The sequence below is a fragment of the Pan paniscus genome, chromosome 23, assembly GCF_029289425.2.
Source record: "Pan paniscus chromosome 23, NHGRI_mPanPan1-v2.0_pri, whole genome shotgun sequence".
NCBI classification, from domain to species: Eukaryota; Metazoa; Chordata; class Mammalia; order Primates; family Hominidae; genus Pan; species Pan paniscus.
This window is the reverse complement of record NC_085927.1, coordinates 43,240,085-43,252,296: the sequence shown is the minus strand read 5'-3', so window position 1 is coordinate 43,252,296 and position 12,212 is coordinate 43,240,085. Positions and strand designations below refer to the sequence as shown.

The following is a 12,212-nucleotide window of genomic DNA, read 5'->3' as shown; positions in this document are numbered from 1 at the left end:
AGGCTTCGGTCGATTTGGTGTCTGGCGAGGGTGCACTTCCTGGCTCACAGAGAGTGCCTCATTACTGTGTCCTCACGTGGTGGAAAGAGCCAGCTAGCTCCCTGGGCCTCTTAAAAGGGCATGAAGGCTAGGTGTGGTGGCTCATACCTGTAATCCCAGCACTTTGGGAGGCCAAGGCAGGCGAATCACCTGAGGTCAGGAGTTCGAGACCAGCCTGGCCAACATGGTGAAATCCCACCTCTACTAAAAATATAAAACTTAGCCAGCTGTGGTGGTGCACACCTGTAATCCCAGCTACTCCGAAGGCTGAGACAGGAAAATCGCTTGAAGCTGGGAGGTGGAGGTTGCAGTGAGCTGAGATCGCACCACTGCACTCCAGCCTGGGCAACAGAGTGAGACTCAGTCTCAAAAAAAAAAAAAAAAAGGCATGAATCTCATTCAAGAGAGTTCCACCCTCAGGACCTAATCACCCCCCAATCAAACCTCTGGTTTGTCGATTGTCTTTTTTCCTCACTAGAATAAAAGCTTCTGAAATGCAGGCGCCTAGGCCCCTTGCCTGTATAGTATACCAGATGCATTGGAATAACAAATATTTATTAGGTAAAGACATGTTTGAGAGGCAGAAATAGAACCTAAGGAGGAAATTACAGCTCTCATATACCGAGTACCTGCTGTATATCTAGCTTTGCACCAGACACTTTGTATCATGATCTCATTTAACCCTCAAATCCAACTAAATGTTACTGCTTCACAAACTGCCCTGAGTCTTAGCAACTTAGTACAAGAACTGGAATGAGCTTGTGATTCTTTGGATTGGCAGTGTGGGCTAGACTCTGCTGGGCTCATTCCTGTGTCTGCCGTAAACTAGGTAGCTTTTCGGGGGTTTGTCTGGCTATCAGCAGGGACCATGGGAATGCCAGGGCAAGGTGGTGTAGGGCTAGTTCACATGGCGGCAGGCACAAGCCAGTTGTCTCACCTCTTCTCATGTCATGTTTGCTAATATCCCATGGACCAAAGCAAGTCATGTGGCCAGGATTCATGTGGGAGATTATTTCCAGAGGGTATGGATAGAGGCAAAGGGACGATTGATAGCTATTTTGTAATCTACCAAAGGCCTTATTATCCCCAAAATACATATGTGCAAATTGAAGCTCAAAGAGCTGTCACTTGCCCAGGAATACTGACAAATCCAGGCCTGTCTGACCCCAAAACCTACAGTTGCAAGCTGTGTGATATGCTACACAGCCTGCCTCATGGGCAGTGCACCAGATTAGAATGGTCCGCCTTGGTGGGTGTGAGTTCCCCATCCCAGCAGACACTGAGTGATCACTGCCTGGGCTGCTTAGTCCCACTGAGGCTCTAGAATTCCTTCCAGCCCTGGTCTTCTGGGTTTCTGACCTGGCCGTCTCCCTGCCTTTTCCTTTATGACTACAAAGACTGCGTGAGGACGGGACTCTCTGGAGTAGCCCCCACCTGTTTCTAGATCTGCCAGACATTTCTGAGCCTTTGCCCACCCCTCCCTAGATGAAGCAGTGGTGGGCTCCATGGGGAAGTGGGAACCAACATGGGACAGAGACAGGCTTTCTGGGTTTAGGGTCAGCTCTTCCATGGACTCATCCAGCAAAAGAAAGTCTGGCCACAGAGCTTGGCATCAGCAAGAACTGCACGGGGACGACCCTTAGGGAACAGACAAGGGGAGAGAACCTGGAAGGTGGAGGTTGCAGTGAGCTGAGATCGCACCACTGCCTCCAGCCTGGGCAACAGAGTGAGACTCTGTCTCAAAAAAAAAAAAAAAAAAGAAAAGAAAAGAAAAAGGGCACCAATCTCATTCATGAGAGTTCCACCCTCATGACCTGATCACCTCCCTAATCAAACTCTGGTTTGTTGATTGTCTTTTTTCCCCACTAGAATAAAAGCTCCTGAAATGCTGGTGCCCAGGCCCCTTGTCTGTATAGTATATCCGATGCATTGGAAATAACAAATATGTATTAGGTGAAGACATGTTTGAGAGGCAGAAATAGAACCTGAGGAGAGGGCCGAGGGGATTGTGGAACTTTGAGACAGATACCAAGAGGGACTGAGGAGGGGAAAGAGTGGGGAGGCATTGACACCGGGAGAAGAACACGCTCTGACTTGGGGAAACAGGCAATGAAGCAAAGATACTTGGGAACGTTGTTCTCAGCCTAACCCCAATCCATAGTAAATAATGACCTGGATCCGGGCTTTGGGGTGAGGTAGACCCGAATGTGAATCTATGTCCTTCACTTTGTAACTGCGTGACTTGAAAGAAGTTATTTCACCCCCTTAAGCTTCCTTGCCTGTAAGAGGGTGGTGACAATCTCAATATTATAGTTACTATGAGGATTAAATGTGATAGCCACAGTGTGGCAAAGGCATGACAAGCAGCAGGTAAAGGGGGAGATGGATGAGATCATGATCACACTTTAAATATTACCATCATTATTAGAAACCTCAGTTTGTCACAGTTGTTCAGGTCCTGGCAGAAAAGTTGGTTCTAAGGAACTAAAGATTGGAGGGATTGAGGCTGGGGGGCATAGAAACAGCAGTGCGTTGTGTCACCATTCCGTCTCGCTTGTGGAGGTTCCACAGAACATCATCCAGCTGTGTTATCTGTAAAGCTCAACTTATTTTTCATGTGCACAGCACCTTCTGAGAACCTTGAGTATTTTTTCTCTATTCTTTTTTTTTTTTTTTGAGACAGAGTCTCACTCTGGAGTGCAGTGGTGCGATCTCAGCTTACTGCAACCTCCACCCCCCGGGTTCAAGCGATTCTTCTGCGTCAGCCTCGCAAGTAGCTGGGACTACAGGCGTTCACTACCACGCCTGGCTAATATTTTTGTATTTTTAGTAGAGATGGGGTTTCACCATGTCGGTCAGGCTGGTCTTGAATTCCTGACCTCAATGATCTGCCCGCCTTGGCCTCCCGAAGTGCTGGGATTACAGGCATGAGCCACCGCTCCTGGCCTCTCTGTTCTTACCCTAAACTCTTGGCTGAGCTTAGGAGAGGGACTGTGGCAGGTCACGGGGCAGGGGAGGGGTTCCTTTCTTGGAAAACTGAGACACAGAGGCAAAAACCAAGCCAGTGAGAGAATCCTGAGAAGTGGTCCTCTCTTCATGCCCAGCCAGACCTCCCTCCTCCCACCCACTTCCTTCAGCAGGTCTCATGTCTGCATGCTAGAAATTATTCTTGCCTTTTGCTCTCCAATTCTCAGAGGAGTTGTACAAATGGCCCTCTCGTGAAGCGCAGAGTCCCCCACATTTGCAGAAGGTAAAACAGGTGCAGGAGGCATAATTCAAAATTCCAGATCCTCAGGCTCCCACAGAAGAAGCCTAGTACAAAGTTCAGTGCAATTAGGCGTCATGGAGAATGTGTGCCTTTTTAAGAAATGGCTCTGGTCGGCCAAGCGCGGTGGCTCACGCCTGTAAGCCCAGCACTTTGGGAGGCCGAGGTGGGCGGATCACGAGGTCAGGAGATCGAGACCATGCTGGCTAAGATGGTGAAACCCCGTCTGTACTAAAAAATACAAAGAAGAAAATTAGCCGGGCATGGTAGCGGGCGGCTGTAGTCCCAGCTACTCGGGAGGCTGAGGCAGGAGAATGGCATGAACCCGGGAGGCGGAGCTTGCAGTGAGCTGAGATCACGCCACTGCACCATCCTGGGCGACAGAGCAAGACTCCGTCTCAAAAAAAAAAAAAGAAAAGAAAAAGAAATGTCTCTGGTCAATTTGGCTAGCAAGCATTATAATGGATGAGAAATGGAGAGCATTTTGCACTGGTGAATATCTTAATCCTCCCTATTGAACGAGGAAGCAAATCTGGGCAGTGCCACTTAACAGAATTACTGAGAGAAAACTCTGGAAGTCATCAAAAAGGCCATTGAAACAAGATAGGTGTGCCCATTTCCTTTTGTTTAGAAGCATGGAAATGCATGGAATCGATTTCCTGGTAATCGTCCGAATAAAGTGGGCATTCGACCAGGAGACTGCTGATTACGTACCTCTTGCTGGGTAAGGAAAAACAATTCAAGTAGGCTTTTGCTGTTTCTTAGCCATAGATTTTATGTACCGGATGCTTCTAACGCCTTTGAAAGAAAATATCTTTATAGATTTATCTTCAAACGTCTTTGCAGAACCCTCTCTGTTGCAAACCTCCACACACACTTTTTTTTTTAAAATTTTTCCCTGGGCTCTGTTTTTCCCCCTCTCCCTGGCTCAGCATCTCTGAGGTAGCCTTGCAAAGTTGGCTGGCGCCCTGGGTAGTAGGGGCTCTGAAGACGAGTGATGCAGACAGCATCACCCCAGGTAGACTTTTGTTTCCAACATTCACATATTTTTCTATTCCCTTTTTTAGTGTTATTTTTTTCTCCCTGACTCCAGGGTCCCATCAGGGTACCTGTCTACACATGTCTGGCCTCTAAGTGTAAGAGGCCAAGCTGACTGAACATACAGCACGTCCGTTCCTCCATCAGGAAAATGGGGAGAATGACAGCTAGTGCTCGAGGTTGTTGAGAGAATTCTGGGAAGCTCCTGGCACACTGCAGCACATCTGTAATTATAGTTGTAGCTCTTGTGTTTACTGTTTATTTTAGCATTCCTTGTAACTTAGCAGCCTCTAAGTTTGTCTAAGTCCTCTCTGGCTGGTCACTGCCTTAGGAGATCAGCATAGCTTTTTTATACCTTTGTGGAGAGAGAAGTGTAGCACTTTGGGGCTGGAAGGGGATCTTCAGATCATTTAATATACTCACCACCTGGCTTTGAAACGAGGAGTCCAAGGCTTATAGTGGGATACAACTTGATATCACATGTTCAATTGGAAGCAGGGAAAGATGAGAGCCAGCAAGGTAAGTGTTTTGATGCCTGTTTTACAGGTAAAGGAACTGAGTGAGTCACGTTGAAAGCAGGGATTTGATCCACAGCTGGTTGATCAAGTGTCACTGGAGGCAGAGCCCCACAACAGGCCAGGCGGATGATGCATGGATGGCCCAGGTCCCGCGGCTCACCCTCCCTGTCTCTTCCAGGCTCCAGATGCTGGAGGCCATCTGCAAGCACTGGGAGGGGCCCATCAGCCTGGCCCTCTACCTGTCAGACGCCGAGGCCCAGCAGTTCCTCCGCTACGCACAGGGCTCTGAGGTGCTTATGAGCCGCCACAACGTGGGCTACCACATCGTGTACAAGGAGGGCCAGTTCTACCCCGTGAACCTGCTGCGCAACGTGGCCATGAAGCACATCAGCACTCCCTACATGTTCCTGTCTGACATTGACTTCCTGCCCATGTATGGGCTCTATGAGTACCTCAGGTAAGGACCTGCAGGGGCCTGGCCATCAGGCCAGAAGGCACATAGGGCCTTGCAGTGCCAGGACCAGAAGGCCCTTAGGGTCATCATCTAGTCCAACAGGTTTCTTTTCCAGATGGGGCAGCAGAGACCCAGAAAGGGGAAGGGACCTGCCCACAGCCACCCAGCAATAGAGTTCTCAGTGAACAGACTGAAACCTGAGTTTGCAGAAGGAAATGTTGATGGCAGAGCTTGGTCCAGGGAACATCTCTTTTTGTCTGCCAGTCTATTGCTTTTTCTGTAGCATCTATGAAAACATACTCTCCTCACGCAGGCACGCGATGGCTCTCGCCTGTAATCCTAGCACTTTGGGAGGCTGAGGCAGGCGGATCACGAGGTCAGGAGTTCGAGACCATCCTGGCCAACATGGTGAAACCCCCCCCCCCCACTAAAAATACCAAAAGAATTAGCTGGGCTTGGTGGCACATGCCCGTAATCGCAGCTACTTGGGAAGCTGAGGCAGGAGAATCACTTGAACCAGGGAGTCGGAGGTTGCAGTGAGCCGAGATTGCTCCACTGCACTCCAGCCTGGTGACAGAGCAAGACTCCTTCTCGAAAAATAATAATAATAAATAGAGGAAAACATACCCTCCTTCTTCTGGTTTTGGACCAGACAACCTTCATATAACCCAAGAAAGATTATTGCCCAGTCTTTTAAACAAATCTAAGTGATGATGATGCCTAGTGCTTATGGAAGTGTTTGCTGCGCGCCAGGCACTGTTCTGAGTGCTTGAGAGGTAGGATCTCATTTCCTCCCCCAATGTCCCTGCCGTGGGTAGTATTATCACCTTCCTTTTCTAAATGGGGAACTGTGGGACCGAGACCAGGAGCCGTTGGCCCGGGGTTACTCATCTAGGAAAGGGAAACTGGGGTGGAAACAGCCAGTCTGACTGCAGAGCCAAGTGCATAAGCACCATCACAACTGCTTCTGTGAATCTCCAGTGTCCCTTTCCAGCTCCCCCCACATCATGGGACGGGGTGTCAGCAGCTGGAGAAAGCACTCGGCTAATGGAAGTCTTAGATGGCTGTGTGAAGAGTGTGTTTATTACAGAATAGTACACAATTCGGACTGATAGGAGCCATGGAAGTCATATGGCCCAAAGGTCCCATTTCACACATGAGAAAACTAAAGTCACACGGTATCATGGTCCAATGACATTTTTAAAAATCCTTTATTTACTGCCATTGGTCAGCATGAATTATGCCAATACCTAGTGAGTGCCTGCCTAGATCCAGGTACCATGAGAGGTGATTTGCATATATCATCCCATTGGTTCTACACATCGAACCCAGAGGCAGGTATAGCTACTTGCATTCTACAGGGAGGAAGAGTGGGGCCCAGAGAAGCAAAATAACAGTTCAAGTCCAGAGAGCTCACGCCAGGGTGTGAACCAGCGTCTGCAGCCCCAGGTCTGCCGGTCACCCTGCTACACATTGTTGGGCTGCGCTGGGGTTTCTGTTTGTCCCAAACCAGGGAAGGTCTGATTTCTTTCTCTCTTGTTCTCTTGCTCTCCCTCCCTCCCTCTGACTCTGTCTCTCTGTCTCTTAGTATCTTTCTTACTGCCTCTGTCTCTTTCTCTCTTAAAAGAGCTTCTAGGAGTCTTTAAACTGTCGGGAAGCCAAAGCGTAGGTTTAGCCTGCGTACCCTCCGTGCCCTGCGCAGTCTGGAGCAAGGTCAGGCAGCCTGTGTTCTCTCTCCAGCTTCTGAGTCCGTGTCCTTCCAGGGACATCTCCGGGTTTCCTAGTGTTAATCCCTCCCCTGGGGCGGGAGGAGTCCCTACCAGACTCTGTTAAAAACAGTAGGGTCAGCGACCCCTAGGCAGCATGACCCTGAATCGGGAATGGGAGGTGCTGTGGTACCCAGCACCATGAGCCTCAACCCCTGACCCACCAGGCTGCAGAAACGGAGCACTCCCTCCAGCCCCAGCGCCTGTGCCAGTGCCTGCTGGGTCTTAGAATCCAGTGTGTGGAGCCAGGGTGCCCCCATGTGGCCAGACGGGGCTTGCAGCCTCTGATGCCTGCAGATTCTGAAACTTGGGCAGCTTCCAGGATGACAGGCTCCCAAGGGAACAGATAGATGATGGGAGTGAGTGCCACCCTAGACTAAGAAAAGAGGCTTCAGGATTGGACCCCTGCCCACCCTCCACCCCTCTGGGACTCTTCTTTGCTCCAGCCAGTTGAAAGTGAGCTGGCCCCATATGAGTCTGTGGTCTCTACTCCCTGTGCAAGGACTATTTAATTATTTGACCTCATGGGCATCAAGTTTTAAAAAACAATACGTATGAACAGTTTTTTTCTTTGTCTTTCTATGTTTTATTAATTAAAGACATCGTTCACTGCTAATCCAGACCCTACTTGAAGTGAGGTAGCTAGTGTGCCCTTCTACTTAGCATTTGCTTAATGCAGAGTCACTTGAGGTGGTAGTTGGCCTTAGCTACCTTATCACAAGAAGGTATGTGGTTCCCCTCAGGGGTTTTGAAATATTGCAAATTGCTTTTAAAACTTTATTACTTTCTTCCCAGACTTTTCCCAAGAATGCTGAGTACAATTCAATAGAGAGACCGGAGCCCTGGTCTCAGGGAGCCAGTCGTCTCTCCACACAATCTTGCCATTATTGCTTTAGGGAGGCAGGGAAGGTTACTAGGTATTCATATTTTTCAAGAGGAGTTGGGAATCTGGATTTTCATATAAAATGTTTTTTTAATGTTGGCAACTAATTTTTAAAAATTGTTTTTAGATGATGATTTGGAGCAAAAAAATCATTTCAAATGCTGTTGAGGCCGACAAAATATGCCTTCAGGCTGCCTTGACCCTCACACCCCCACCCCAAACTACCAGAGTGTAACCTCTGACCTAGACAATTCCTAGGCACCAAAGTATTTATGAGAATCAATGAGGAATGTCATTCTCTCGGAAGCCCCAAATAAGCAGACACTGTTCTTTTCATATGACATAATCATATCAACTTACCCTTGGCTTCAGGGACATTTTTTCTGGTGAGTAGATGGATTCGTTTCTGACCCAGACATTACTAGTGGATGCCCCTTGTGCACACCATAGCATCACTGGTGGGAGTTGAGGTTAAGGTTGCTGTTTGCTGTGGCAGCTGAGGACTCCAATGAAGCCCCCAGACCCTTCTAGAAACTGACTTTCTCAGCACTGATCTCCCATAAAATTCTGTACCCAAGCTCTGTCAAGATATTAATATTGGCCAGGTGCAGTGGCTAACACCTGTCACCCAGCATTTTAGGAGGCTGAGGTGGGAGAATTGCTTGAACCCAGGAATTCGAGACCAGCCTGAGCAATATAGTGAGACCCCATCTCTACAAAAAATTTCAAAAATTGGCGAGGCGCGGTGGCTCACGCCTGTAATCCCAGCACTTTGGGAGGCCGAGGCGGGTGAATCACGAGGTCAGAAGATCGAGACCATCCTGGCCAACATGGTGAAACCCCGTCTCTACTGAAATACCATAAATTAGCTGGGCATGGTGGTGCACGCCTGTAGTCCCAGCTACTCGGGAGGCTGAGGCAGGGGAATCGCTTGAACCCCGGAAGGCAGAGGTTGCAGTGAGCTGACATCGCACTACTGCACTCCAGCCTGGCAACAGAGTGAGACTCCATCTCCAAAAAAAAGAAAAAAAATTGCTGAGCATTGTGGAACATGCCTGTTGTTTCAGCGACTCGGGAGGTTGAGACAGGATGATCTCCTGAGCCCAGGCAGTTGAAGCTAGAGTGAGCCATGATTGTGCCACTGCACTCCATCCTGAACAGCAGGGCAACACCCTATCTCAAAAAAACACATTTGTTAATTACTTAAGAATGATGACAGTTACAAGTTACTGAGCCCTTACCATGTGCCAGAAACCCTGCCAGCTGCACTCTGTCATTACCTCTGTTCTTCACACTGCTCTTTAAGGTAACTACCATTACAGGTGACCAAACTGAGGCCCCAGAGAGGTTAAATGTTAGCGTTAGAGGATGAGGAAAGCAGCCTTCCTCCATGCCAGCCTGCTCACTCTGTCGAAGGGGCCAGGTTACTCCCAAACCCCCAGGGTACCAGAGCAGGCCGACCGGCAGCCCTCGGCTTGTACCCCCAAACACTGATTTATATCACCTTTTTTGGGGTTCTATTTGGTTACCAAAAAAAGTTCAGCATGTTAGCTCTTTGAGCAGTTGCTTAGCAACCAGCTAATACTACAGCCAAAACAAACAGATCAATTGGAAAATAATGGAATAAGCTGTATGCATGGACAATAGCTGCAGAGTTTTACTAAAATCTCCTTCCAGCCCCTTCATCTACTTTTTCTGAAGAATGAGCTCCTGGATGTACAGCTTTCACTTTTGATCTCAGAAATGTCAGGCGAAAGTCAGCGGGGCATGGCAGAAGTTGCGCAGACTTGCCTTTGAAGCCAGGTTCCACAACACTAATCAAGTGTGTGACTTGGGGCTGCTTGCTTCGTCTCCTCATTCTTTCACTTCCTCAATTAATATAGGAGCTAATGATAGCCTCCTGTGGGGCTATGGCGGGTGCCCAGCAGGAGTTCATTTTCTGCCCCTTGGCCTATTCAGTATTGGACTTCTGTGCTAGGCCCCTGCCCCAACCCAACCCCCGCCATTGCAAACTCTGCCACCTTCTGTGCAGCCTGGGTAGCTTCATGTGACCATCTCAATTTTTTCGCTTTCTGAAAATGAGAAACTATATATTGATACTACTCATTCTTTCAAAAACTGTGTAGTGAGCATCTACTATGTGCCAGGCTGTATGCTACATTGTAGGTGATGTTGCTGTCCCCGGGGTTCATTCAGACCTGCGTTTCAGTGCAGAGGACTCTCCCTCCCCTTTCCCTTCCCTCTTTTCCCCTCCCCTCCACTCCTTTCCTTCCTTTCCTTTCTTTATCTCTCTCTTTCTTTCTTTTTCTCTCTTTTCTCATTTTCTCTCTTTTCTTTGTTTCTTTCCATGCTGCTTCCTCTCTCTCTCTCACTCTGTTGCTCAGGCTGGAGTGGAATGGTGCAATCATGGCTCACTGCAACCTCAACCTCCCCAGGCTCAAGCGATTCTCCCACTTTAGTCTCCCCAGTAGCTGGGATTATAGGCATGCGCCACCATGCTGGGCCAATTTTTTTTTACCATTTGTAAAGACAGAGTTTCGCTATGTTGCCCAGGCTGGTCTTGAACTCCTAGGCTCAAGTGATCCGCCCACCCAGGCCTCCCAAAGTGCTGGGATTACAGGCAAGAGCCACTGCTTCCCGCGTCTCTCTCTCTCTCTCTCTTTCCTTTTTTCTTTCTTTCCATCTTTCCTTTTTCTTGTGTTTTCTTTTTTCTTTTCTTTCTTCTTTCTTTCCTTTACTTCTCTTTAGACACAGGGTCTTGCTCTGTCACCCAGGCTGGAGTGCAGTGGTGCAATCATAGCTTACTGCAGCCTCAAACTCCTGGGCTCAAGCAGTCCTCCTGCCTCAGCCTCCCACAACCCTGGGATTACAGGCGTGAGCCACCATGACTGACTGATGCTGAGTTCTCTTTATTTAGAATTTATTTGACCTTGGGAAAGGCACTTAACTTCTCTAACTTGTTTTATCTGTGAAGTGGGAATCATACTGCTTTTTCCTCTTCCCCACTTCTTAAGGAACTGAGAAGATAAGAGCTAATAGTATTTGCAAAGCACCCAGGAATGCCCGAAACATTCTTTGTTCCATGTCTCTGCGTGGCCAGGCACTGTTTCAGGTGCTGGGGCTAGAACAGTGAACAGGGGAGACAAAGTTCTGGCCCTCAAGTTTACAGCCTGGTGGTCATTGCAGCTGCATGTGCCATTGCTAGCATCGGGATTCACACAGATACGAGGCTGAGAGATACAGGAGCTCAAACTAACAAGCGAATGACCCAATGTGGGTGCACACTGAAGGTCTCTAAATGAGGAGAGAGGAAGACGTGAGACATCGTGGCATTTCCAAGTCCTGGACAGCTTCACTCTGCTGAGACTTTCCACATTCATGAGACTGGTACAGGTTTCTGACCCCTTTCACTGACCCTGCAGAATCCTCATCTTTTTTTTTTTTTTTTTTTTTGAGACGAAGTCTCGCCCTTGTCCCCAGGCTGGAGTGCAATGGCGTGATCTCAGCTCACTGCAACCTCTGCCTCCCGGGTTCAAGCGATTCTCCTGCCTCAGCCTCCTGAGTAGCTAGGATTACAGGAGCCTGCCACCACGCCTGGCTAATTTTTGTATTTTTAGTAGAGACAGGGTTTCACCATGTTGGCCAGGCTGGTCTTGAACTCCTGACCTCAGGTGATCTGCCCACCTCGGCCTCCCAAAGTGCTGGGATTATAGGCGTGAGGAATCCTCATCTTTAATCCATGCCCAAAGTGTAAAGTATCTCTACTGTCCTCACTGCCTTTTGCCTTCTTGGGGACAAACCCTTCTTTTTTTTTTTTTGAGACGGAGTCTTATGCCGCCCAGGCTGGAGTGCAGTGGCACTATCTTGGCTCACTGCAACCTCTGCCCCCCAGGTTCAAGCAATTGTCCTGCCTCAGCCTCCCAAGTAGCTGGGATTATAGGCACGTGCCACCACACCTGGCTAACTTTTTTGTATTTTTCAGTAGAGACGGAGTTTTGCTATGTTGGCCAGGCTGGTCTCAAACTCCTGACCTCAAGTGATCTGCCCACCTCTGCCTCTCAAAGTGCTGGGATTACAGGTGTGAACCACCACGCCCAGCCCCCTTCTTGAGGACAAATAGGCCACACTCGGTAGAGACTGTATTCTGACACTGTGTAGGAATGCCAGATTTCTGTTCGACCCTTTTCTCCCCAGCTTGACATCTAACCACCTACCCCCTTACATTTTCCCTGGCACATCATGGCTGTTC

At 48.7% G+C, this 12,212-nt stretch overlaps 1 protein-coding gene across 6 annotated transcripts in view; it reads left to right on the top strand.

Moving 5' to 3' along the window:
* The window catches only part of LARGE1 (LARGE xylosyl- and glucuronyltransferase 1), an 852,160-nt gene that overhangs the window by 609,603 nt on the left and 230,345 nt on the right, over positions 1 to 12,212 (top strand). For all 6 annotated transcript variants that reach the window (XR_010111820.1, XM_003821498.6, XM_003821496.5 and 3 more), the window contains one exon: positions 5,039 to 5,317. Coding sequence is in view for 5 of the 6 variants with exons in the window: in XM_003821498.6 (XP_003821546.1) it covers positions 5,039 to 5,317 (279 nt within the window). In the remaining variant the exon portion in view is untranslated. The remainder of the gene's footprint in view (positions 1 to 5,038; positions 5,318 to 12,212) is intronic.